The sequence below is a fragment of the Hibiscus syriacus genome, unplaced genomic scaffold (assembly GCF_006381635.1).
Source record: "Hibiscus syriacus cultivar Baekdansim isolate YM2019G1 unplaced genomic scaffold, ASM638163v2 tig00111671_pilon, whole genome shotgun sequence".
In the NCBI taxonomy this organism is placed as follows: Eukaryota; Viridiplantae; Streptophyta; class Magnoliopsida; order Malvales; family Malvaceae; genus Hibiscus; species Hibiscus syriacus.
Genome location: NW_024063152.1, coordinates 722122 through 745893, shown reverse-complemented (window position 1 = coordinate 745893; position 23772 = coordinate 722122). Strand labels below are relative to the sequence as shown.

The 23772-nt window shown below is 34.2% G+C and overlaps 1 protein-coding gene, 4 non-coding genes and 2 pseudogenes across 6 annotated transcripts; 3 read left to right on the top strand and 4 right to left on the bottom strand.

Moving 5' to 3' along the window:
• Positions 1-5563: 5563 nt before the first annotated feature.
• Positions 5564-7171, top strand: LOC120167272 (translationally-controlled tumor protein homolog). 2 transcript variants are annotated; one of them, XM_039176341.1, is made up of 5 exons: positions 5564-5683; positions 5951-6025; positions 6132-6260; positions 6341-6498; positions 6593-7171. In XM_039176341.1, exons 2-5 carry the CDS (start codon positions 5954-5956, stop codon positions 6708-6710), a joined length of 477 nt encoding a protein of 158 aa, XP_039032272.1. In that variant the 5' UTR covers positions 5564-5683; positions 5951-5953; the 3' UTR covers positions 6711-7171. The 2 variants fall into 2 exon arrangements, with proteins under 2 accessions (XP_039032272.1, XP_039032273.1); XM_039176342.1 differs by having other exon boundaries at positions 5572-5687; positions 5881-6025.
• Positions 6884-9660, bottom strand: LOC120167274 (annotated as a pseudogene).
• Positions 9661-10939: 1279 nt separating this feature from the next.
• LOC120167418 lies at positions 10940-11068 on the bottom strand. The gene has a single exon (XR_005520042.1). It is a non-coding gene; the product is annotated as a small nucleolar RNA snoR127 (small nucleolar RNA).
• A 1971-nt stretch (positions 11069-13039) lies between these two features.
• TRNAE-UUC lies at positions 13040-13111 on the top strand. The gene has a single exon. It is a non-coding gene; the product is annotated as a tRNA-Glu (tRNA).
• A 782-nt stretch (positions 13112-13893) lies between these two features.
• LOC120167417 lies at positions 13894-14038 on the bottom strand. Its single transcript, XR_005520041.1, has one exon. It is a non-coding gene; the product is annotated as a small nucleolar RNA snoR127 (small nucleolar RNA).
• Positions 14039-15898: 1860 nt separating this feature from the next.
• Positions 15899-15970, top strand: TRNAE-UUC. The gene has a single exon. It is a non-coding gene; the product is annotated as a tRNA-Glu (tRNA).
• Positions 15971-16355: 385 nt separating this feature from the next.
• Positions 16356-19733, bottom strand: LOC120167235 (annotated as a pseudogene).
• Between the last annotated feature and the right edge of the window lie 4039 nt (positions 19734-23772).

The following is a 23772-nucleotide window of genomic DNA, read 5'->3' as shown; positions in this document are numbered from 1 at the left end:
TTTTAATTTTACCCATAAATTCATTTTGTGGAGTCAAAATTGGGATGAGAGGAAGAAACGTTTTCCTTTTAAATAGTGCACGTGATACTTTAAAAGGTATCTTTTTTAAATGTAAATAAAATAAAATTTTTAAAATTAATTATTTAAATTTTATGTACTGTTGATGTTTTTTAACCATCAATATTTAATTTATTTATCGACTAATTTAGATTAAGTTTTGTAGAGCTCTATTACAGGAACGACACTCTCAACTCAATTTATTCTATTCGAAAGCGTTAAAATTCAAACTCCTAATCATATTTAAATAATTTAATATATTATCCTGTCAAATTAGTTGATATTAGTATAATATATCAATTTTTTTTTTGAGGTTAAAGAAATATATTTTTTATTAATATAAAATAATATTTATTTAAGTACAACTTTCAATAATTTAATATTTAACACTCATACTTTAATATTTATAAATCCTAAATTTAAAATTTAAAAAAATAATAATAATATTTTATCACTAAAATCGATTAATTCATATAAATATAAAATATTTGAAGTCAGCCAATACTAAATTCATTGAATTATATAGAGTTTTAAGTGCAGGTGGTGGGCCCAAGGGGTCCGATCCAGTCACGCTTTGCTTGCACGGTGGCGGTGCCATGGGATATTTATACATGTCGGCTGAAGACTGTTGATTTTTTTTCCAGTAAACTACATCGTAAGTCGTTGTGTTATGAATAAACTTACAATTAGATCACAATATTTCAAAAAGTCATAATATCACTATTTATCTAATTGTAATAATTAAGTTTTTTTTATAGATTATAATAATCAAATTATTTTTATTTATCAATTATTATAACTAAGTTATTTAAATATTATTAAAAATTAATATTGGGTAAATTACATGTTTAGTATTCAATTATCACTTTTGTTCTGTTTTGGTCATTCAACTATTAATTTTTTCAAAATCATATATAACGTTACGTTTTAATTTTATTTTGATCACCCGCTGTTAAAAAAATAACAGGATTGTTGACTTGATATTTTTTTAAAAGATTTCAACGATATTGTGTCATTACCTTATATTGACATGTTAACATCACTGTCAATTGTTTACGGTGGTAGGTGACCAAATTGAAACCAAATGTAACGTTATGTATGATTTTGAAATAAAAATATAACTAGAAAACTAACCTCTATATAAGCCGTAATCAAAATTCAATAACATCTCTATTGTCTCCAACTCCATCTGTGTTTATTTTACCTAAAAATTATGAAATGGCCGACCAGTAGTCAAATTTGGTGTTCACACAAAGTCAAAGTTCCATACTACCCTTACCACAAAAGCTTTCATATTGGAATAAGTCCCTATTCAATGGATATTCTCTTTTCCATGTTCATTTTATATTGTTCATATTTTGTAACAGTCTTTTTTTGTAAATATTTAAAAAATATTTACAAAATAATTTCTGTAAAATAATTATATTTTCTAAAAAATAATATCCGAAAATCATTTTTAGTATTTAGATGATGCCATGTAAACTATTTATGTTATTTTAGTAAAATTTTAAAAAATATTCGTTACAAATAACAAATGTAATAAATAATATTATTATTTTTAAAATAGTTGTTGAGAGTGGAATAGGGATGGTAACTCAACCCGAACTTGACGGGTTCCGACCCGACCCGACCTGATCGGGTCGGACTTAAAAAATTCGGGCTCGAGTAAGGTTTTTTTATGCACTGCTCGGGTCGGGGTCGGGGTCGGGTTTAGGGTGGAAAAAATTCGACCTGACCTTAAATATATATAATTACCCTATATATTTAGGATAATTACAATAATACCTCTCTTTATATTTTTTTTCCAATTAAGTCATTATTTTTATTGAATAAAAATATTTTTTTATTATTTCGGGTCGGTTTTTAAGTCATATATTCGGGTCGGGTCGGGTCGGGTGAAATCTTTCGTCGGGTCACGAGTGGAGGACACTTTCTTCTCGGGTCGGGTGGCCCAAAATTATAAAAAAAGTATAGTTTAGGCCTTGAAAGTTTTCAAAATATATAATTTGACCCTCACAACAACAACAACAACAACAAAACCCAATTCCCATATGTATGGGGTAAGGGGGAGGTAGGGTAGTAGGCTGCCCCCAACGCCAGGTTGAGAATAGCTTCCGTGGAAGACCTCCGGCAGTCAGAAAATTAAAAATATAGATAAAATGCAATGCATGTATAAATAATTACATAAATACATAGCTAACAATATTCATATGCATTAATATCATATGTGCTTCTGTAATGGGGAGTAATACCTGCAAAATAATCCATGCGAAAGAATCTCTGCATATAGACAGAAACATAAGACCTGGCTAAATTTAACAGAGGAAACATGACGAGAATGATACACAAAAGTCAACGATAGCAAGCCCAGTTCTAATCTTTCATAAATACCAATAACAGAAAAGTATAAGAAGTAAAGTCATGGAAATTACTACAAATGCATTAAAAGAAGACAGAGATGATACACCCTATAGATGTGACCCACATTACTCGACTACCCTAGTCACAAGCCTCCATAATTTCCTATCATAGGTCATGTCTTCGGTAAGGCCTAAATCCATCAAATCAGATCTCAAGTAGTATTCCCACTTCCGCCTTGGTCGTCATTTCCTTCTGGCACCGTCGACTGTAATCGACTCTACCCTCCTGACCGCATCCGACGGTAGTCGCCTAAGGACATGCCCAAACCACCGTAGCCTTCCCTCCCTCAATTTTTCGGAAACAGACACCACCCCCAAGGACATCCTAATAGCAGAGTTTGTCGTCATATCCCACAGAGTCCTACCACATGTCCATCGAAGCATTCTCATTTCTACGGCCTCTTCCTCCTTACGTGATCCTTCTTGGTTGCCCAACATTCTGATCCATACAACAACGCTGGTCTTATTGCCATTCTATAAAATTTTCCCTTAAGTTTAGAGGCACCTTTTTGTCACACAAAACTCCAGTAGCGGCCCTCCACTTTAGCCATCCCGCCTTTATACGGTGTAACGTCATCATCTACACCCTCATCTTTATGTATCATAGACCCTAAGTACTTGAAACAATCCTTTGAGGGAAGAACGTGTCCTTCTATGCATACTTCTACATCTTCATCGTTTTGGTTCCCATTGAAGTTTGAACATAAATACTCTGTCTTTTCAATATTGATCCTTAAACCTTTTTCTTCCAAAGCAGTCTTCCAGGTAGCCAGTCTACTATTCAACTCAGATTTTGTTTCAGCAACTAGGACAATGTCGTCAGCGAAAAGCATACACCAAGGTACACCATCTGGTGTCGCACAATAGATGTCGTCCATAATCAAGGCGAAGATGTAAGGGCTAAGAGCCGACCCCTGGTGGAGTCCGATTTCCACCGGGAAAGCCTCGTGTCGCCAACTGTAGTCCTGACGTAAGTAGTAGATCTACAATACATATCACGAATCGCCGGATATAAGCAGTTGGGATCCGTCTCGTTTCCAAAGTCTTCCAGATCGTATCGCGGGGAACGCTATCATAAGCCTTCTCAAGGTCAATGAACGCCATGTGAAGATCTCTCGACTTTTCCCTATATTTCTCCATAAGCCGTCGAAGTAGATGAATCGCCTCAGTGGTAGACCTGCTTGGCATAAAGCCAATTTGATTTTCCGAAACCCTAGTAACTTGTCTCAACCTAGCCTCTATCACCCTTTCCCATAGCTTCATGGTATGGCTGAGTAGTTTAATACCTCTGTAGTTACCACAACGTTGGGGATCTCCTTTATTTTTATAGATTGGTATCACCGTAGACTCTCTCCACTCCTCTGGCATCTTGGCAGTCTCTAAAATAATATTAAAGATGTTAGTCAACCACTTAACTCCCTCTTCTCCTAGGGCTAACCACACAGTGATAGGAATTTGATCAGGACCGACAGCTTTCTCCCTTCCCATCTTTCTAAGAGCTATTTTGACTTCCTCAAACCCAATCCGACTTGTAGGGCAGTCATTGGCCGTAGTATGATGGTCGCCTGACCCATCAACGATACTATCTCTACATGAAGAGGCACCGTCATTAAATAAGCCAAAGAAGTAACTACCCCAAACCCTCTTAATATCATGATCTTTCATTAAAATAACACCATTGTTGTCCTTAATAAACCTAATGTTACCTAGATCCTTTTTCCTAATCTCCCTAGATTTTGCAAGTCTGAAGATGTCATTTTGTCCTTCCTTGGTGTCTAATCTCTTGTACATTACCTCATATGCCTTATCCTTTGCTTTAGCTACCGTTTTCTTGGCTTCTCGCTTTGCCTCCTGGTATCTTTGTTTAGCTCTCGACCTTTATTCGTCATCATTTTTAAAAATTTCATATTAATCTTTATTTTTTTTTGAATATCCTTAATTAAACCCCTCCCATAAATTTTAAAAATTATCATTAAGCTTATCAAAATTTAAAAAACTTATCAAAATTTAAAAAAACTTTAATTAGACCCTAATTTATTTTAAAAGAGTATAAACTGAACCCTTTAATTTTTTTAAAGATTTAATTTAAACTTTTAAAATTTTAAAATTTTAAATTGACCACCACAAACATCCATTGCTAAGTTCTGACACTTGTCCCTAATCCTAAATATACAGTCTACTAGACTAATAGCTTAGATATGGTGGGGCCCAATGAACTCCAAACAGATGTCGGAATTGCAGTAACCAAGCGGAATAGTTTCCACCAAACTAAAAAAATATATTAAATTTTACCAGAAAAAGAAAAAGCGTGTGATAAATATATATATTATATTGGTTTTACTAAATGCTGTGTCATTACAATTACAATATATAAAGGATGAAAATATTTAAAATTTTTGCTACAAATAAACATTCAATTAAAAACCATTTCCTTTAATTTTAATATTATTTAAACGAAGAAGAAGAAGAATTATTTTATATAAAAAGTATTTTTCAGGTATATAAAAATTTCTTTTAATAAATATTCGAGGTTGACTCACGTTGGGTTAAAAACTCTCATTTAATTTTAGGATAAACTGTGCATTTAGTATCTAAATTTTTAATTTTTTTAAAATCATGCTTAATGTTTAGTTTTTATTTTATTTTTAGTATATTCAACAATTGTTGAAATAATTGAAAGTTTAGATACCAAAACACATTTAGTATCTAAACTATACTTAAGTTTTGAGAAAAAGAAAAGAAAAGTTTAGGTATTAAAACATACCAAACTGATAGGTTAGGTACTAAACTCGTGAGTTTTTTAATGATGGGTATTAAATGAAACAAAAACTAAATGTTAGGTATGGTTTTGAAAAGATTGAAAGTTTAGATACTAAAACAGACCAAAATTGATAGTTTAGGTACTAAACACGTAATTTACCCTTAATTTTATTCTCTTTTATGATTTCCCCCTATTTCAACTTTACCGTCAACGTCAAAACTCTATTACAAGTAGGAGGACTCAAATGTAATAAACACAAAATTTCTTAGCTATTTTGATAAATTGAATTCCCCCTATTTCAATCCTCTCCTAAAATTCTCGCTGCCTCTAACTAACGATTGCAGTCTCTCGCTTTCTCATCAGTAGATTTCAAAAATCGAAATTTCAGCCTTTCAAAGAAGTTAATTTTCAGCCAACATGTTGGTTTATCAAGATCTTCTCACTGGTAAAGTTGTTGGTTCTTTCTGTTTTTGTATGAATTTCTTTTCTTTTTTGCTCATGTTCTTGTTGTTTCCAAGTTCTGTACTGTTTTTTTTTTTGCAAATTATTTTCTGGGTTACTTTCCTCCTCAATTCAGAAGAAAGTATATTGAATTTGGAGTATGATTTGATACGATTTCTTAATTTTCCTTTTTTAAGCTAGAAGCTTAATGTTTTGTTAGAAAGCTATTTTCATAGGTTTTTTTAACTTAATTCTTGTTGATGATTTCCAGGTGATGAGCTTTCTCTCTGATTCTTTCCCATACAAAGAAATCGAGAACGGACTGCTGTGGGAAGTCGAAGGGAAGGTTGGAATCTTTATTGTTTTTCTGTAATTTTGGGCTGAAACTCACAGTTCTATGTGCTGTTTTTCTCTAACACCTTTTAATGTCTTTACTTGTGTGGTTCTTTTAGTGGGTTGTTCAAGGGGCTGTCAATGTGGATATTGGGGCTAACCCTTCAGCAGAAGGCGGGGACGAAGACGAAGGTGTCGATGACCAAACCGTCAAAGTTGTTGACATCGTCGACACTTTCAGACTTCAGGTAAATAGGTCGAGGCTTAAGGTTTAGTGTATGTTTTCCAATACTGTCATCTGAAGAATTCGTGTTAATTCGATTAACAGGAGCAACCCGCATTCGACAAGAAGCAATTAGTAACCTTCGTGAAGAGGTACATCAAGAACTTGACTCCCAAATTAGAGCCCGAAAAGCAAGAGACATTCAAGAAGAACATAGAAGGGGCTACCAAGTATTTGCTTTCCAAGATCAAAGATTTCCAATTGTAAGTCACTCTATCTGTTCCAAAATCGTTTTTCAAATCGAACTACCGCCGTTTCTTATCATCCGAGTTTAACATTTTGTTGATGTTGTTACAGCTTTATAGGTGAGAGCATGCACGATGATGGTAGCCTGGTGTTTGCATACTACAAAGAAGGCGCCACCGATCCCACCTTCCTTTACTTTGCCTATGGCTTGAAGGAAGTCAAGTGTTAACCTAGTCTCAACACCCGTCGAACCAGCTTTGCTATATAGAATTTAGTTTAATTCTAGATACAAGTAGTTCTAAACTATATATTTTTTTTCTTAGCTCATTTAGGTCATTTGATATATGAAATATGCTTAAAACTTTGATCGAGGCATACAAATATAGTGTGTTTTCCAGCAAGTTTTGGATGTGATTTCTCATGGCAAGTGGTGTGTGTGTCTGCAATCTGTATACATGCTTGTTATTGTAATATTTGTAATATTACTATCTCTAGGTTGCGCAAGAAAGGGTCAAAGCTTCCAATATATTCCGAATCGTGCAAAATACCGGCAACGATAGCCCAGAAGAGGATCTCTGCAAATATACATATAGTAGGATGCCTACTCTTCTTGAATGCCAAACCCCTATGAATATGTGCTTTTCAATCCAATAAACCTGCCATTACCATTGCCGTTTTAGAAAGCCAAAATACAGGATGGAAACTGGAAGAAGATCGAAAAAGGGATAGGAGAAACATGCAAATATCGACGACAAAAACCCACCAATGTATTATGCGGATGCTTGTAATACCATCCGTTTACGAAGCCAGCAAATATGCCTTCAGCAGCCATGACATAAACCAACATTGAATTCATGCCGATCCATTTTAATGGCAGAAACATGTACTTGAAACCCCATATATCGACCTGGCCACCCGAAATTTTGATCAGCATTAGCCGTAAGCAAAAACGTAGACTCTTAAAGAGTCGTACCAGAATATAAATGGTTGAGAAGACAAGTGCTGCTGCTCCAGATGTAACACAAACATAGCTGAAAGTATATAGTTGCTTGTTCAAAGGAATTGCCGTAAAATGCAGAACAAATCCTAGAACGAGGAAAGTGAATCCCATCACGATCCATTGCTTCAGCCTTTCTGAATGACCCTGGAGTCAAGAATTCATCAAAGACTCTCAAATTAGAAACCAAGAACCATGCATCGATCCGTTTTCGAAATTTATACCTTCAAATGTACGAGCACGTGTCCGAAATGCACTCCTATGATTGTAGAAAGAATTGCAGATATCGAACTGCAATTAGTGCATGCAATGTCAACGATTCTGAAGATAAACAACTAGTACCAAAAACTTGTACCGCATCAACAGACCTTAGAATTCCTTCAGGTTCGAAAGGTGCGTGGCACCATGACGGAGCATCGTTTTTGAGCAGTCCCTCGTAAGGGGAATTCTCTGTGCAAGCCTGCAGCAGTGTAGGAAGATTTCAGACATGCAACTGTCATTCACTCTAAGTAAATTAGTGGACTCAATCTTAAACTACACCTTATGTCGTCTCCATGCAGGTTTATGGTACATGTGATTGATCCCCAAGACTTCTCTGTCGATATATCCGGCAGCGTTACAAGGAGGATCAAGTTTCCTCTCACATTGCAGGCTACCTAAAATCAAACACAAATCTTAAGGAACTAAAGCAAATGTTATGGTTCAGTAAGAGGCCAATATCGTTATTAATCGTAACCAAGGCTACAGTGAAAACTCTCCCATAATCCACTATCCTTATCACGGACAATGAACTGCCAGTCCGGGACATATTCCGTAAAGTAAAGCCAAATACAAATAAGTACGCATGCACCTAACAGCCTGCAGATCATAAAAACCGAGAAATAGTTGGTGTTCGAATCGATCATAAATACGAAAAAGTCCAATGGGAACTTAATCACTTACCAATGCCAACAATATAACCTAAAAACAGAGAAATGGCCAGCTGAAGTACCATTGGATTGTGCATCTTTCAGAAAAATCTCTGCAAGTGCCACTACCAAATATGCAAAAGCAATTCTCTACAAAGAAGGTGAAATGAATTACTTATTCCTGAAGCCATTATTGAAGAACTCAACTATGCAATTAGTACCTGTAGAATTCCACAGAACCTTATCATCTTCATATCAACACCGTAAGTTAACTCGTCGGGAGCATGCGAAAACCCTCCTTTGTAACGTAAGGATTTACAGAAGTTAGCATCAAAGCTTTTCCATCATCGTTTGAACTTGCATAAATGTATTAAGATAGAAGAATTTCTCAGTTTGAAATAAGGTTTCTGTAATCTTATTTGCTTAAGATAGGAAAATTTGTTAACCCCTAAAAGTTTTAAGAATGTATGATGAATCATACCACCAAAATCTTCTTTCATTTGTTAGTCTATTCCCAGAAAAATGTGATACATAACGCACCATGAATGTGAATACCCTAAGCAAATGGGAAATCAACCTATGTTGCTCGAGCTCTTTATTTTTCTTGAAGTATTGTATTCGAACACTCGCACCAAATCCAAATAAACATACAATGAACACCCAAAGTCTATCTCCCCCCCCCCTTGATATGTGTTTAGCAAAGAAAACCAAACCTTGTAATAACAACCCCAAAAGAGGAGCTTTAGGGTTCTGAAACCACCTTCTTCACAGCTTTACCCCTACTTGGTATTCTCTACAAAAGTATGTAACCATTACTAATTTGAAGCAAATATAAACTGCAATTATTACTCAAATGTCTTAAAGAAACCCAACCTTAAGAGCAAGAGGAATGGCAATGCCAACAATGAAAAGAAAGAAGGGCATAACGAAATCAGCAAGGTTGCAGCCATGCCATGGTGCATGGCCAATAACAGGCCATTCTCCTCCAACGTCATCCACTAGAATCATCAGCTACAAAAGTTCACAGTTTAGTTCAAAGGAAAAGCGTCGGAAAAATAACCCTTTTAATGGATTGGATGAAAGAAAAACCGAAGAATACCGCCACAGTAAGGCCTCTGAAGATGTCCAGTGAGGCAACTCGCTGAGTTTTGTTTGGCTTCTGAGTTGAGATTTCGGTCTTGGGGATGGCCAGGGTATGGTGATGAACAGGGTCTACTTTGATCTCAGCCATTTTTTTTACTTTGGAGATGATAAGATGTTTGTTGCAAGAAAAACTAGTGAAGGAAAGAAGAACAGTGATAGTTGAGATTTCGGTCTTGGGATGGCCAGGGTATGGTGATGAACAGGGTCTACTTGATCTCAGCCTTTTTTTTACTTTGGAGATGATAAGATGTTTGTTGCAAGAAAAACTAGTGAAGGAAAGAAGAACAGTGATTGGGGTGATAATTGTACTTGAAAAATATCATTTTCTCAACTTATTTTCTATTGTTTATGATATTTCTGGAGATTTTATCTGTTGGGTAGTGTATTGATGGCAAAAAACTTCGATTTTTGGAGGTTAATGCGTTCATGGAGGTTACTTGTTCCCATCATGAACGAAGACAAAGTTAACATATGAGATAATCTTATTTTATTGCCTCTTATATCACTTTCTATAAACTATGAAGTCCTGAAACTATATCAATATTATGAATTCATTTCCGAATTTTAAAATCGTTTCAATTAGATCATTTCGTTAGGTTGAATATTAAATATTAGGCTTATTAGCTGTGATTTAACGTAGAACATAATTAAAATATGAGGGCAGCATGACATTCATAAGTAATTCACTGGGTCCAAAAGTTTTACTTCAAGAAAACAATGCCTGAATAAGTGAGAAAACACTGAATCTGTTCTTCTTTAGCAATCTCCCATTCCAACATAGTCCGAACGGCAGTGCTTCGCGACGGAACTTTCCGCTAGATCGTTTCGGGGAAAAAACAACTGAGAGCTTTGAGTTTGTCAAACTGTTTCTGTCAAATCTCTCGGCTACTGAAAATAGCATCTACAATCCCTTCCCTTACCCTGTTTCAATAAAGAGAACCATGAGTTTTCAGATCATATAAAAACTGATGTTTTCCGGCAAAAAACGACTAGTCGAAACATACTGCTCGTCGGAAATCTTGTGTCATTAGTTCATTATTGAGAAGAGATGCAGAGAGAGACAATATGAAAAACAAGTTGAAAAGTTTGTCAGCAAGAGATGACATTAAAACTAGCATGAACAGCATCTTTTTATCCACGTTTGACATTCAATATATTAACACTATTTAGCAAGCTCTTGGAGAGCAAGGGAACCGTTCATACAATATGAATGAGCTACTGACATACATAACAGCATTGCAACATAAGGAACCATCAGTCGAATTCAAAAGGCAGATAGTTTCTACGATACAGATGATTCCCAAAACAACAGGGAATCGATGATGTCCGAAGACATTTGTCCGGTCACCGTGCAACTTTGGTGACAGAGAAAGAATCACAATAAAGGGAGGAAAAAAAGAGGAAACTACCACTGGTCAGACATGAAACCGAACCGAGGGTCATCAGAGGATGCACTTCAACAAAAGGTACCCCGTCCTACATATATCTTTGAAAAGGATGACTTAAATGTCTGATTTGGCTAAAGAAGCATCATCCCAGAGGCAAAGAGAGCAAATGGACACAATAACTTTATAAGGAAAAACACTTTCGAGTTCTTCTTCACCGGACTCGAAGCTAGTTGATTGTATACAACAATCCTCCAAATTCTAAAACCCAACTCTCCATCTCCATGTCCATCTACAAACATTCCAACACTTAGCTCTCAAACCATAAACCATTTACACACACTATTTATCTATATATATCCCCAAAAAATGCCTTAGAAGTACAGACGACTTCCCAAAGAAGGAAAGTTTGTCCAAGTATCATATTTAATCATATGACAATCATAAAGTTTGCCCATTTTTAAGCACCACCAACTACAGTCCTCAAAACAGTGCTATTTAAAAAGAAGAAATCATTGAAGAAATATAACAGCAGTGTAAAGATTAGAAAAAGAAAAAAAACTAACTAGTAATTCAGGGTGCTTTAGCATAGGGAGATATGAGGAGCTGAAACTGAGACCAACTTACAGATCTGCATTTGAAATTGAGGCTTCCTTTTTTTTTTTTTTGCTTTAAATAAACAATTATTTCAAGCTTAAAATAAATCCATTGTCGTTCAGTGGTTAGGATATCTGGCTCTCACTTAGGAGACCCGGGTTCAATTCCCTGCAATGGATTTTTTATCAAATATAAAAATGAATTCACAATATTAATAAATAATAATACAATTAATATATATATATATATATATTTTTTTTTTGCATCTTACATTATATAAGCATAAATATCATAACTGCAAAAGAATTACCCTTGAATTTTGCATATTCTTCTTCAGACAGCCTGTTCGTAACTGATCTATTTCATTCTCTTGGCTAATATTTACAGGCAGTAGAACATGCGTAATTACAGGTCAATGAACATAGGTAACTCACTTACTGTTCCGAGGCTTTCCATCAAGAAAACAATGCCCAAAGACGTAACAGATCTTTCGGCTTGATCGGTTCGTAAGAGTAACAGAATTCTTCGAGTCTGCCAAGCTATTTCTATCAAATGTCTGAACTATTGAAAATAGCATCTGCAATCTCGTTCCTTACCTGCTGTAAAAAGCTGTATGAGTTTGCTCGATGCAGATCAACTTCGAGTAGCATCTTTTATCCCACACTTGACATTACAAAGCAATAACCGAACACTATTTAGTCAACTCTAGGAGAGCAAGAGAACCGTTCAACAATATGAATGAGCTGCAGAAATACAACTTATAGCATGATAAGTCGAACAATTCCCACTTGCTGAATGAGGAACCATTGGTCGATCTCGAAAGGTAGAATCTCTATGATAGATGGTTCCGGTCACCAAGTAACCTTTGGGACGGATATAACGAATCGTAATAAAGGGTGGAAAAAGGAAAACTACTCTGGTCAGACAAGAAACCAATCCCGAGGGTATCATCAGAGGATGCGCCTCAAGCATCCCATCCAACAAATAGCTTTGAGGTGGATGCCTTAAGGAGCACATCAAAAGATAGTTGATTATACGCAAAGATCTGTAACATTGGGGCATTCTCCAAATTCTAAAACCCAACTCCCCAACCTACATCCCCATAGCTCTCACACTATGGACCATTTACAACAAATAATATATATATCCCCAAAAAATGCAAGTTAATGAACAAAGATTGCCTTTGAAGTACGGATGACTTCTCGAAGATGGAAGTTCATCCCAGTATCACCATTAATCAAATGAAAATTATAAAATTTGCCCATTTTTAAGCTCCAATAACTACTACAGTCCTCAAAATAGTAGTATTTAATAAGAAAGAAATCATTGCAGAAATATAAAAACAGTGTAAAGATTAGAATAACCTAACCCGTAATTCAGGTGTTTTTAGCATAGGGTGAAAATTTTCCGTGTGGAACAACGGAAGAGGAAGCTGAAACTGAGACCAACTTACAGATGTGCACTTGAAATTGAGGCTGCTTTCGTTGTTTCTTTAAGTAATGTATCATTTCAATCATAGAGCAACAACTCCATTGTCGTCCAGTGGTTAGGATATCTGGCTTTCACCCAGGAGACCCGGGTTCATTTCCCGGCAATGGAATTTTATTTTCATATATAAACATGAATTCACAATATTAATAAAATATCTTTTCATTTTCTACTCAGCCTATTTTCACTCATATGACGATTCTAAATCTGTGTAAAACTAAAGAGTTTTACAATCCTACCCGAACTCATTGCATCTTAATTCTTATATTATATAAGCATAAATATCATAACTGCAAAAGAATTACCCTTGAACTTTGCAGATTCTTCTTCAGACAGCCTCTTCATAGTGATTATTTTCATTGTCTTGGCTAATATTTTTCAGGCAGTAGAGCATGCATCATTACAGGTAAATGAACATAGGTAATCCACTTCCTGTTCCGAGGCTTTCCATCAAGAAAACAATGCCCAAATAAGTAAAAGATCTTTCCGCAAATGTCTGAACTATTGAAAATAGCATGTACAATCTCGTTCCTTACCCACTGCAACAAAGAGCGATATGAGTTTGCTCGATGCAGATCAGCTTTGAGCAGCATCTTTTATCCCACACTTGACATTACAAAGCAACAACGAACACTATTTAGCCAACTGTTGGAGAGCAAGGGAACCATTCATACAATATGAATGAGCTGAAGAAATATAAGTTATAGCATGATATGCCGAACAATTCCCACTTGCTGAAAGAATGAACCATAGGTCGATCTCGAAAGGTAGATAACTCTATGATATAGATGATTCCCAAATCGATGTTATTATGAAGAACATTTGTCTGGTCCCCAAGTAAACTTTGTGACGGATATAACGAAACGTAATAAAGGGTGGAAAAAGGAAAACTACTCTGGTCAGACAAGAAACCAATCCCTAGGGTATCATCAGAGGATGCGTCTCAACATAAGGCATCCCATCCAACAAATAGCTTTGAGGTGGATGCCTTAAGGAGCACATCAAAATGTCTGATTTGGCTAAAGAAGCATCATCCCAGAGGCAAAGAGATCAAATGGACACACAAATTATTACGAAGAAAAGCAATTTCGAGCTCTTCTTCGCCGGGACTCGAAGATAGTTGATTGTATGCAAAGATCTGTAACATTGGGGCATCCTCCAAATTCTAAAACCCAACTCTCCATCCTATATTAAAATTCATCCCCATAGCTCTCATACTATGAACCATTTACAACAAATAATATATATCACCCAAAAGTGCAAAGATGGAAGTTCATCCAAGTATCACCATTGATCAAATGACGATTACAAAATTTGCCCATTTTTAAGCTCCAAGAACTACTTAAGTCCTTAAAATAGTAGTATTTTAATAAGAAAAGAACCATTGCAGAAATAAATAATTTTTTTTAAAGATTAGAGAAAACTAACTACAAATTCAGGGGGTGAAAATTTTCCGCCTGAGACAATGGGAAAGGATGCTGAAACTGAAACGAATTTACAAACACGGAAGAGTAATAATATTAAACAAACGCTGAATAATGGGAACCGAAAACAAAAGCTCAAATTTAGTTAAAGTCACTTCGGACTTATTACGGCAAATGTGGGTTCAATAGATATCTCTCTGCGACTGCGCTGAAATAGGGGAAAGTTTGAGCTTGGATGTGCATTCCAAACCGAGGCGGCCTTGTCTTCATTGCTGATCCCGTCCCAAGAAATATTTAGGGTAAACTACAAGACTAGTCACTTTTGTTTTTGATCAATCTTATTTTGATAACTGGATTTAAAAAATAATAATGTTTTTGATCACTTATAATCATGATTTTAAATAGCGTTCGCGGTCACGTTTTTTATCACGTCGTGTTTATCACGGTTGCGAAGATAACGGATGTCATTGCTGCTATTGCGAGTATCGCGGTCGTGAATTTTTTTAAATGTCGCACAACTTACCCTAAAATGACTAAATTAAATACAATTAAAATAAATTTTAAAATTTAAATTACATAAATTTAGATTACTGAAATTAAGACAAAATTAAATAAAAATTAAAATTTACATTTTAAACTAGGGATTAAATTATAAATTTTAAAAGTAGAAAGAATCTCAAATTAATATATTTTTAAAAATTATATTTTAAAAAATAATAATAAATCACCCCTCCCCTCCCCCGACTTTCTGCCTCCCCTTCACCATCTTTTTGGTTATGGCTTCTTCCCCCATAATTTTCTGAAACAAAACTGTCTTCCCCTTTCTCCTTCGCCTTCTGCCTCTCCCTTCCTCCTCCCCATCATTGTCTGAAAAAAAAAATGCGCCACCAATGTTTTTGTTTTGGAATCACGATTGGATAACGGTTGTTGCGTCTCGTTATCGCGCAATCGTCCGTTTCCCTTTAAATTGCGGACGCAATCGATCGAGATTGGTGTGAATCAGTCACCACAAAAACCATGAAAATTGATTTCGGACGATGGCGCGACCGCGATATCAAGACCACTATCACATTTTCGGAACGCTATTTGATACCATGCTTACAATATCAATTCATTATATTTTAATCATTAGACTGTTAATTCCCGTTACTTTAATGATGCGAGTAAAAAATTCAATTTCTAGTTCATTCAGTTAAATTTCAAATTTTGGAGTGTAAAACACTTTATGCCGAAAAGTTGAAGAACGTAAAAGATAATGATACGGAGAACACGATCATCTATTTGAAATTGAGACTTATTATTATGGCGAATGTTGGTTCGAGAGATAGTCTCTCTGCGACTGCCACTGCTTGATGAAGTTTAGCTTATATCTGCATTAGAAATTGTGCTTTCTTTAATCAGAAAAAAGAAGTAATTGTAATTTATGTTGACTTACTACATATGAATTAGAAATCATTTCAAAAATAGCCAACAATTCCATTGTCGTCCAGTGGTTAGGATATCTGGCTTTCACCCAGGAGACCCGGGTTCAATTCCCGGCAATGGAAAGTCTTTTTTCTCCAAAATCATCAATTAATCGGTTTACGTTTACCGCTTGTAATAATTCATTTATTGCTGTCTTGGGTCAACAGAACTCCATCCATGATGAATCTAATGGTTTCAACTTCACGGGTTCTCTATTTTATTTTAACAAAGCTCAAGTAAATAAGCAGAATGCCAATAAACATTAAACATAAACAAAAATGAGTCATTTCCGTAAACATTTTCTTCTATCAGGTTAATAATAAACATGTACTCAAGTTTTGCACAAGCATCATACAACAAGAATGGCTACACATGGCCTGTAAATCAAGGTGATTAGAGGCAAAGAGAAGTTGTAAAAGGCTCATCGCAAAACCGAACAAAAGCATACAGGCAGGCCGATAAATGGGGCCTTTGGGGTATGGTATAGTTACTTCCCGATTCCGAGTTCTTTTGATATCTCTCTCGTCAGGCTGAATTGTGAAGTGCCATGCCATGGAAATAAGGTCCGAGTAACTGGAAGTTTCCGACGAAGATCCTGCATTGCGTATAACATGAAGAATACGTTAAATAGAACACAACAACGGGGGATCTAATGGTGAAATACGAATCAACGAATGGTATAAACCTAACTTAATTCAAAAGGTTTCCTCACAGCTTTTGGCTGAAAGAAAATTAAAACATACCTTGAAAGTGGTATCTGGTAAATTCAAATAGGATGCCTGCATTATGACGAGACTGTCAGTGTTGAATTCGGGAAAACTCAAGGAACTGAAACAAACCGGACATTGAAAACGACCTCAAGAGATGCCAGGTACTCCGTCTCATGGTGGCGAATTACACTTTCTATGGCAATTGCACTATCATCAGGGGACTGAAACAAACAGTAAAAAAATATTAATCGATTTTTTTAACGCAAAGGCCAGAAGCCACTAAGCCAACAGATCACAAACTTCCACCGTAAATAACAACTACCACCCTTCACATGCTCTCACATCAGAATCTTTGCTCAAAGACGATTACCATCCTCATACGCTATACCAAAATGGTTATACGGGATATAAAATTAGTCAAAAGGGAAAATAAAGAACTTCAAAATTCTATTGCAAGAAAGAATGAACCAAAGGATAACACAAGGGGAACAGGAGGAAAGAATCAAATTTAAAATAGATTGTCATTTGGAAGTAACCTGAAACATTGTAGAATCTCTACGTTCATGTTTTGCATCTCTAATTGCACATTTCCCTCTTCAAAATAGTGTGCACCCACCCACCTGGAAAGAGAAAGAACTGACTTATTATAGGTTTGTGCAACTTTAAGTGAATTTGGATAAGAAACGCAGGAAGAACAGGAGGGCAAGCTTGAATCTCACTTGCAAATAATCCAAGGAAAATGACTAGTATAGGAGGAACGATTGAAGATACTAAAGAAAAAAGAACACAAATATGCCATGCACTACATCATGAAAATATTGTAATACCTGAAATTTGCCTTTTAGTTCCAGAACTTGAACATCATCTATGAATTCAATGTTCCATATTGACCGCCAACTTCCATTACTAAACAAAATGCCAAAAACAATTTTTAGAAGATAAACAGCTATGATCAATACTAGCAGGTAGTAGTAGTCAACCATACGATCATGCAATTGCAGTAGAATAGTTACTACTACATTGTGGTCTAACAAATCTTACACACCAGAAATTTTGTGGGCTGAGTCTAGCGGCATAAATCACTACAACAAGCTCAAAATCAGATTCGGGTCCCTCCACATCTTTTCCATTAATACAGTAAACTGAACATGAACCTTTTGGATAAGCTTCGCCAACATACTTCAGCATTTCTGCTTCCAGAGCACATCTGTAAAGCAAAAACGGGAATTAATTACAAGTAGTAATTATAGTATCGCATGGTGAAATGTGCCCTAATTTCAACTATAAAACTACCATTTGTTCTTTTTATGAATTCTAAAAGAGAGCAAGAGCCGGTGATACAAATAAAAATTATGGATTTCTCTCTTCATGATGCGTGCTAGTTTCAGAAATAATGATGAAAACCCTAATGAGTAGATAACTATTTCCTTATCAAGCAAACTTTTTGAACATATCAGTGGCAGTAAAATAAAAATATACATGTTCATGTGCCTGGGAGAATCCTGAGTATCAGTCCAGGTAGGGAGTCGGTCAAAACCCATATAAAGCAGAAGGCTGAAAGCTTGAAACCTTAAGCTCCAAGACTTAAATACAGACATTATTCACATCCTAACAAGTAGTGGAACTGGACACTGTATCCAACAAGCAGTGGTTTCGAACCAAATCATTTAGATGTCAGTCGGAACTTGAGACATAGGATTTTGTAAATTTGAGCTAGCTGGTAAATTAGACCCATGGAGAAGTAATCAACTATATTAGATTTCAGAGAGATGCTTCTATTAGTTCATCAGAAATCAATTAAAGATACTATACATCCACCATAGTTGTAAAAACATACCTGTATTCCTCAATATATGGAGTGGGAAGCTCCTCATCAGTGGCTGGTCTAACCTCTGTACAAACCTGATCCAATTTAGCACAACATGATATAAACATTTAAACCAAATCATACGCATTAATCGGTAAGTTTCACAAACACAGAGTCATCCCATCCTATAATCCACTTGCCATTAAAAAATGCAAGTTAAGGAAATGATATTATAGAAAGGTTCTCTGATATTAAACAGAAATAAAAGTTTTCAATCACAAGATGTGCAAGGCTAAAGGTACCTGTTTTACATGATCAACAATGGCAACTTGGGCAGTCTTGGGGTCTAGATACTCATTATCCCGAAGCTCCCCATATTGTGTAACCAGAACCTAAAATTCAATTGGAGAAAAACATTGCAAAAATTAACTTTGTTTTAAAATCAAACTCACAGGAATCAGCGTCTCAACTAGCAGAACCAATATTGAAACTACCCTCATAGTTGAATATTTGATAAGAATGACAAGCAAACAAGAGAAACTGAGTTAATTGGTTGACTAATGGAACATAACCAAGTGAAAAAGACCCAATATTAAAAAAGACGCATATTAAACACAATGATGGATGCTCACTGCACTGGCAGTCAATCAAGGCACTCTAAAATTCCATATATCAGAAAGTTTGCCTCACCACAATTAACCGATCAAGAGGAGTTTGTATTTATCACACGTAATCAAACTTAAACTACACAAAGAGGCAAAGACAATTCTCGGAAAAACAATATACACCAAATGAACAAAACGAAAGCTGTTCCTATTTTCTAGAAATCTTACTTATATCAAATACACTCAGCCGCTGAAAATGCTGAAAACCTAACCAACTGAATGACTTCATTTTACTAGAAATATAACTTTGAGCTACAAATTATTAACACTCAAAACAGATTACACTGATTTCAAAGACTTACATCGCCAAATCTACCAGGCATTTCGAGGCAAATCATGTGAGATTTGTTGTAAGCAGGAAATGCCTCCGATGCCGCTTCATCGTACACATCGTCATCATTCAAAACCGATTTTAAATCTGCAAAAAGAATAAACAAATTAAAATCGAAAGAAAACAGATTCTGGCGAAGTATTGGATTTCGCCAGCCGGAGCGTTGAGGAGGAACCATTTCGCGATCTCTTTCATTTGCTTGTCGCTTAGCTCTGTTTCTTGTTCTGCCATAACTTTCTTTCTTGCTATCTAAAATGAAAAGTTTAAAAGGGAAAAAAAGGCAGATGAAGAGCTTGAGTGGAGGGAAAGCAGAGGGAGGAAAATGAAAAAGAGAACGATCCACTTTTTTATGGTTGGTTTAAGTTTTACAAGGAAATTGAAATACATGCTTCAATTATATTGAATAAAAATATTTTTTTATTATTTTGGGTCGGGTTAGATTTCTAATTCATATATTTGGGTCGGGTCGGGTGAAACTTTATTTTGGTCAGGTCGGTTCGGTTTTTTTAAGTGTGATATTCGGGTCGGGTCGAGTTCGGGTTTATGGTGAAAAATACCCGACCCGAATATATAATTTTACCTTATATATTTAGGAATAATTACAATAATACCCCTCTATATATAATTTTTTCAATTAAGTCACTATTTTTATTAAATAAAAATAATTTTTTTATTATTTCGGGTCGGGTCGGAATTCTAATTCATATATTCGGGTCGGGTCGGTTAAATTTTATTTTGGTCGGGTCGGGTTGGTTTTTTTTAAGCGTGATATTCGGGTCGGGTCGGGTTTGGGTTTAGGGTGAAACATACCCGACCCAAAAAATATATAATTTTACCTTATATAATTAAGAATAATTACAATAATACTCGTCTCTATATATTTGTTTTCCAATTAAGTTATTGTTTTTATTAAATAAAAATAATTTTTTTATTATTTCAAATCGGGTTTCTAATTCATATATTCGGGTCGGGTAGGGTCTCGGATGGAGGTTCCCTTGTTCTCGGGTCGGGTCGGATGGACCAAAAACCCGACCCAGCCCGACCCATAACCATCCCTAATTGAGATGATTTTAACTTATGATGTTTATTAACATGATTTTTTATAATTTATTGAAATGAATAATCAATCAATAAAATTAAATTTTAATTTTTTTTAATTTTTATAATATATTGCTACATGTAATTTATAAAACAAACTAAAATTAAGCAAAAAAACAAGAAGGGTAATTCTGTCATTTTACATTACTGAAATCAAATTCATCTGACATGTCTACGAATCAAACAGAATATGGAATTGAATTCCAATTCAATTTCCTGCCAACCAAACAGAATATGGAATTGGATTTCAATTCCTGACAGATTCAAATTCCTTCACAGATTCAAATGATAGGATTACCCTTCTTATTTTTTTTTTGCTTAATTTTAGTTTGTTTTATAAATTACATGTAGCAATATATTATAAAAATTTAAAAAAATTAAATTTTATTGATTAATTATTCATTTCAATAAATTATAAAAATCATGCTAATAAACATCATAAGTTAAAATTATCTCAATTAGGGATGACCATGGGTCGGGTTGGGTCGGGTTTTGAGTCCACCTGAACCGATCCGAGAACAAGGGAACCTCCATCCGAGACTCGACCCGACCAAAATAAAGTTTCACCCGACCTGACCCGAAATAATAATAAAATTATTTTTATTAAATAAAAACAATGACTTAATTATAAAAAAATATATAAAGTGGTATTATTGTAATTATTCCTAAATATATATAAGGTAAAATTATATATTTTTTGGGTCGGGTATTTTTCACCCTAAACCCGAACCTGACCCAAATATCACACCTAAAAAAATCGACCCGACCCTACCAAAATAAAGTTTCACCCGACCCAACCCGAATATATGAATTATAAATCCGACCCGACCCGACCCGAAATAATAAAATAATTATTTTTATTCAATAAAACAGTGACTTAATTGAATAAATATATATATATATATAGAGGGGGTATTATTGTATTATTCCTAATATAAGGTAAAATTATATATATTTTTGGGTCGGGTATTTTTCACCCTAAACCCGAACTCGACCCGACTCGAACATCACACTTAAAAAAACCGACATGACCCGACCAAAATAAAATTTCACCCGACCCGAATATATGAATTAGAAACCCGACCTGACCTGAAATAAAAAAAAAATTTTATTCAATATATAAATAAGTTACCAAAAGATTGATGAAGATAGTATGGTCAAATTTCAATTCCCTCCAACAAGGGAATTAAATTATATCATAGAATGGATGAATTCACTTTCCCTTATTTGACGGAAAGTTGAAGTCATGAGGGATTCCAATTCCCTTGGAAAACTTGAACCAAACATGGGAAAGTGGTGGAATTGGATTCTAATTCCCCCTAATTCCAAGGGATTCATGCCAACCAAACGCCACCTTAGAAATATTTCAGCGAACCAAACGCCACTTTAGGGTGCGTTTGGTTCACGAAATGTAAGATTACTAGTGGGAATGTAAGATTACTGGAAATGTTGTATTTTGTATTTGGTTGGATTAGCAGATATGTAAGATTACCGTGTTTGGTTAAAGGAATAAAAGATTATTGGAATGTATATTTGACCAAATTGTCCTTATTATATATTTCTTTTTTTAACAAGCTAGAAAATATTTATATATTTTATTTAAAAAATTTAAATTCATAATATATATATATATATATTCTTTAAAATATTTATATATTTCTTTATATAAAATTTAAATTATAGATTTTTTTGTAAATCTAAAATAGTTTAAGGATAAATTTATAATTTAACCTTCGTAGAATTTTTATTATTCAATGACAGGAGAATGATATTTTTGAAAAAAATAAAAATTTAAGGGCATTTTAGTCCAAAACGCTGGTAATCCAACAATACATAAGGAAATAGAGGTAATGACATTCCAGTAATATACCCAAAAAAATCTACTATTAGTAATAAAATATTACCAAAATGAGATTTTCAACCAATCAAATATGAGAATGTAGATTTCATTCTCATGAAAATCTCAAATCCCTTATCCAAAAAACCCTTATTGGTAAGTGAAACACGGGCCTGACTATTCAAGAAACCGTCAAATAAAAGGGGGGGGGGGGGAACATTTCCCCCTTGTGGGGTTATAGCTCCTAATGTTAGGCGTGAATAAAATTCCCATCAACTCAAAAAATGTGATATTTTTTATTTGATTTTACTTAAATTTTTTAAATTTAATTTGATTCTATTTGTATTTTTATAAAATTGATTAGGACATGAAAAAATTTTAAGTTTAAATTCAGTTATGATATATAACTTCAATAACTCAAAACTTTTATTAATTTGAAGATTGATTTTTAAGTTTGAGTTAGAATCTTTCAATTATATATATATATATATATATATAATATAGATATATATATATATATATATATATATTTATTTATTTATTGCATATGAAAAAATGTTAATATATATACATATATATTATTATATAGTTATAAAAAACCTTTTTAAATTAGAAATAAATAGTATCATGATAATATAAATATTTATAATTAAATTTAAACAGAAACTCGAACAATTCGATAACTTGATTCAACTCAAATTTTATAAATTTCACTTGACTCGAAAAAATTTCATATAAAATTTACGTTTTAAAATAGGATTTGTCAACTCGAATAACTCGAATTTTTTTTATACGACTTGATCAAATGCTCTCCCTTACTTGCAGTCATTATGTACGACGTCGTCTTATTGACTGAAAATAAGTTATCTGTTAATCTCAAAGATCTGGAAATGATTATAAGTTCTGAATAAAAACGTAGGTAAGTGTTATAGTAGTTGTAGTACATTTTATTTTAGTTACTATAATTTTTTTTAAAATTACATATAGTTACTAAAGTGATCAATAAATAAAATAATTATTATGTCATGTTAACAAAAATATAGAACTTATTAAGTGGCTTGAACGGTGAAAATGAATGTTAATTTTCTTGGAAGATTAGGATTCGAGCAGTTGTGTTTGTTAAACGACCGTACATTGTTAATATATTAAAAAAATTCTGAACATATATTAACTTATAATCACTTCAAACTATTCAAGAAAATAAAGAAAAAAATATCTTAACTTAAAATGTGTTATTTACCCTAAAAACATTTTATACTTGAAAAGTGATAGGTAATAAAAATTGAATTGTTGAGTTGTGGTTGAATTATAGTAACATTTAAAGTTTGAATAGGTCCAATTTATTTAATTCTATAATATGTTATTATGTTTTTGTTATATATATATATATCATAATATAAGTATTGTTATGCGGAGATATTAATCATGTTAGCCATC

Bases quoted from the DNA above. Each gene is read 5' to 3' on its own strand.
- LOC120167272 (XM_039176341.1), top strand. From the start codon at position 5,954: ATGAGCTTTCTCTCTGATTCTTTCCCATACAAAGAAATCGAGAACGGA. The intron at 6,026-6,131 runs GTTGGAATCTTT...TGGTTCTTTTAG, and splicing joins TGTGGGAAGTCGAAGGGAAG to TGGGTTGTTCAAGGGGCTGT. The intron at 6,261-6,340 runs GTAAATAGGTCG...TTCGATTAACAG, and splicing joins TCGACACTTTCAGACTTCAG to GAGCAACCCGCATTCGACAA.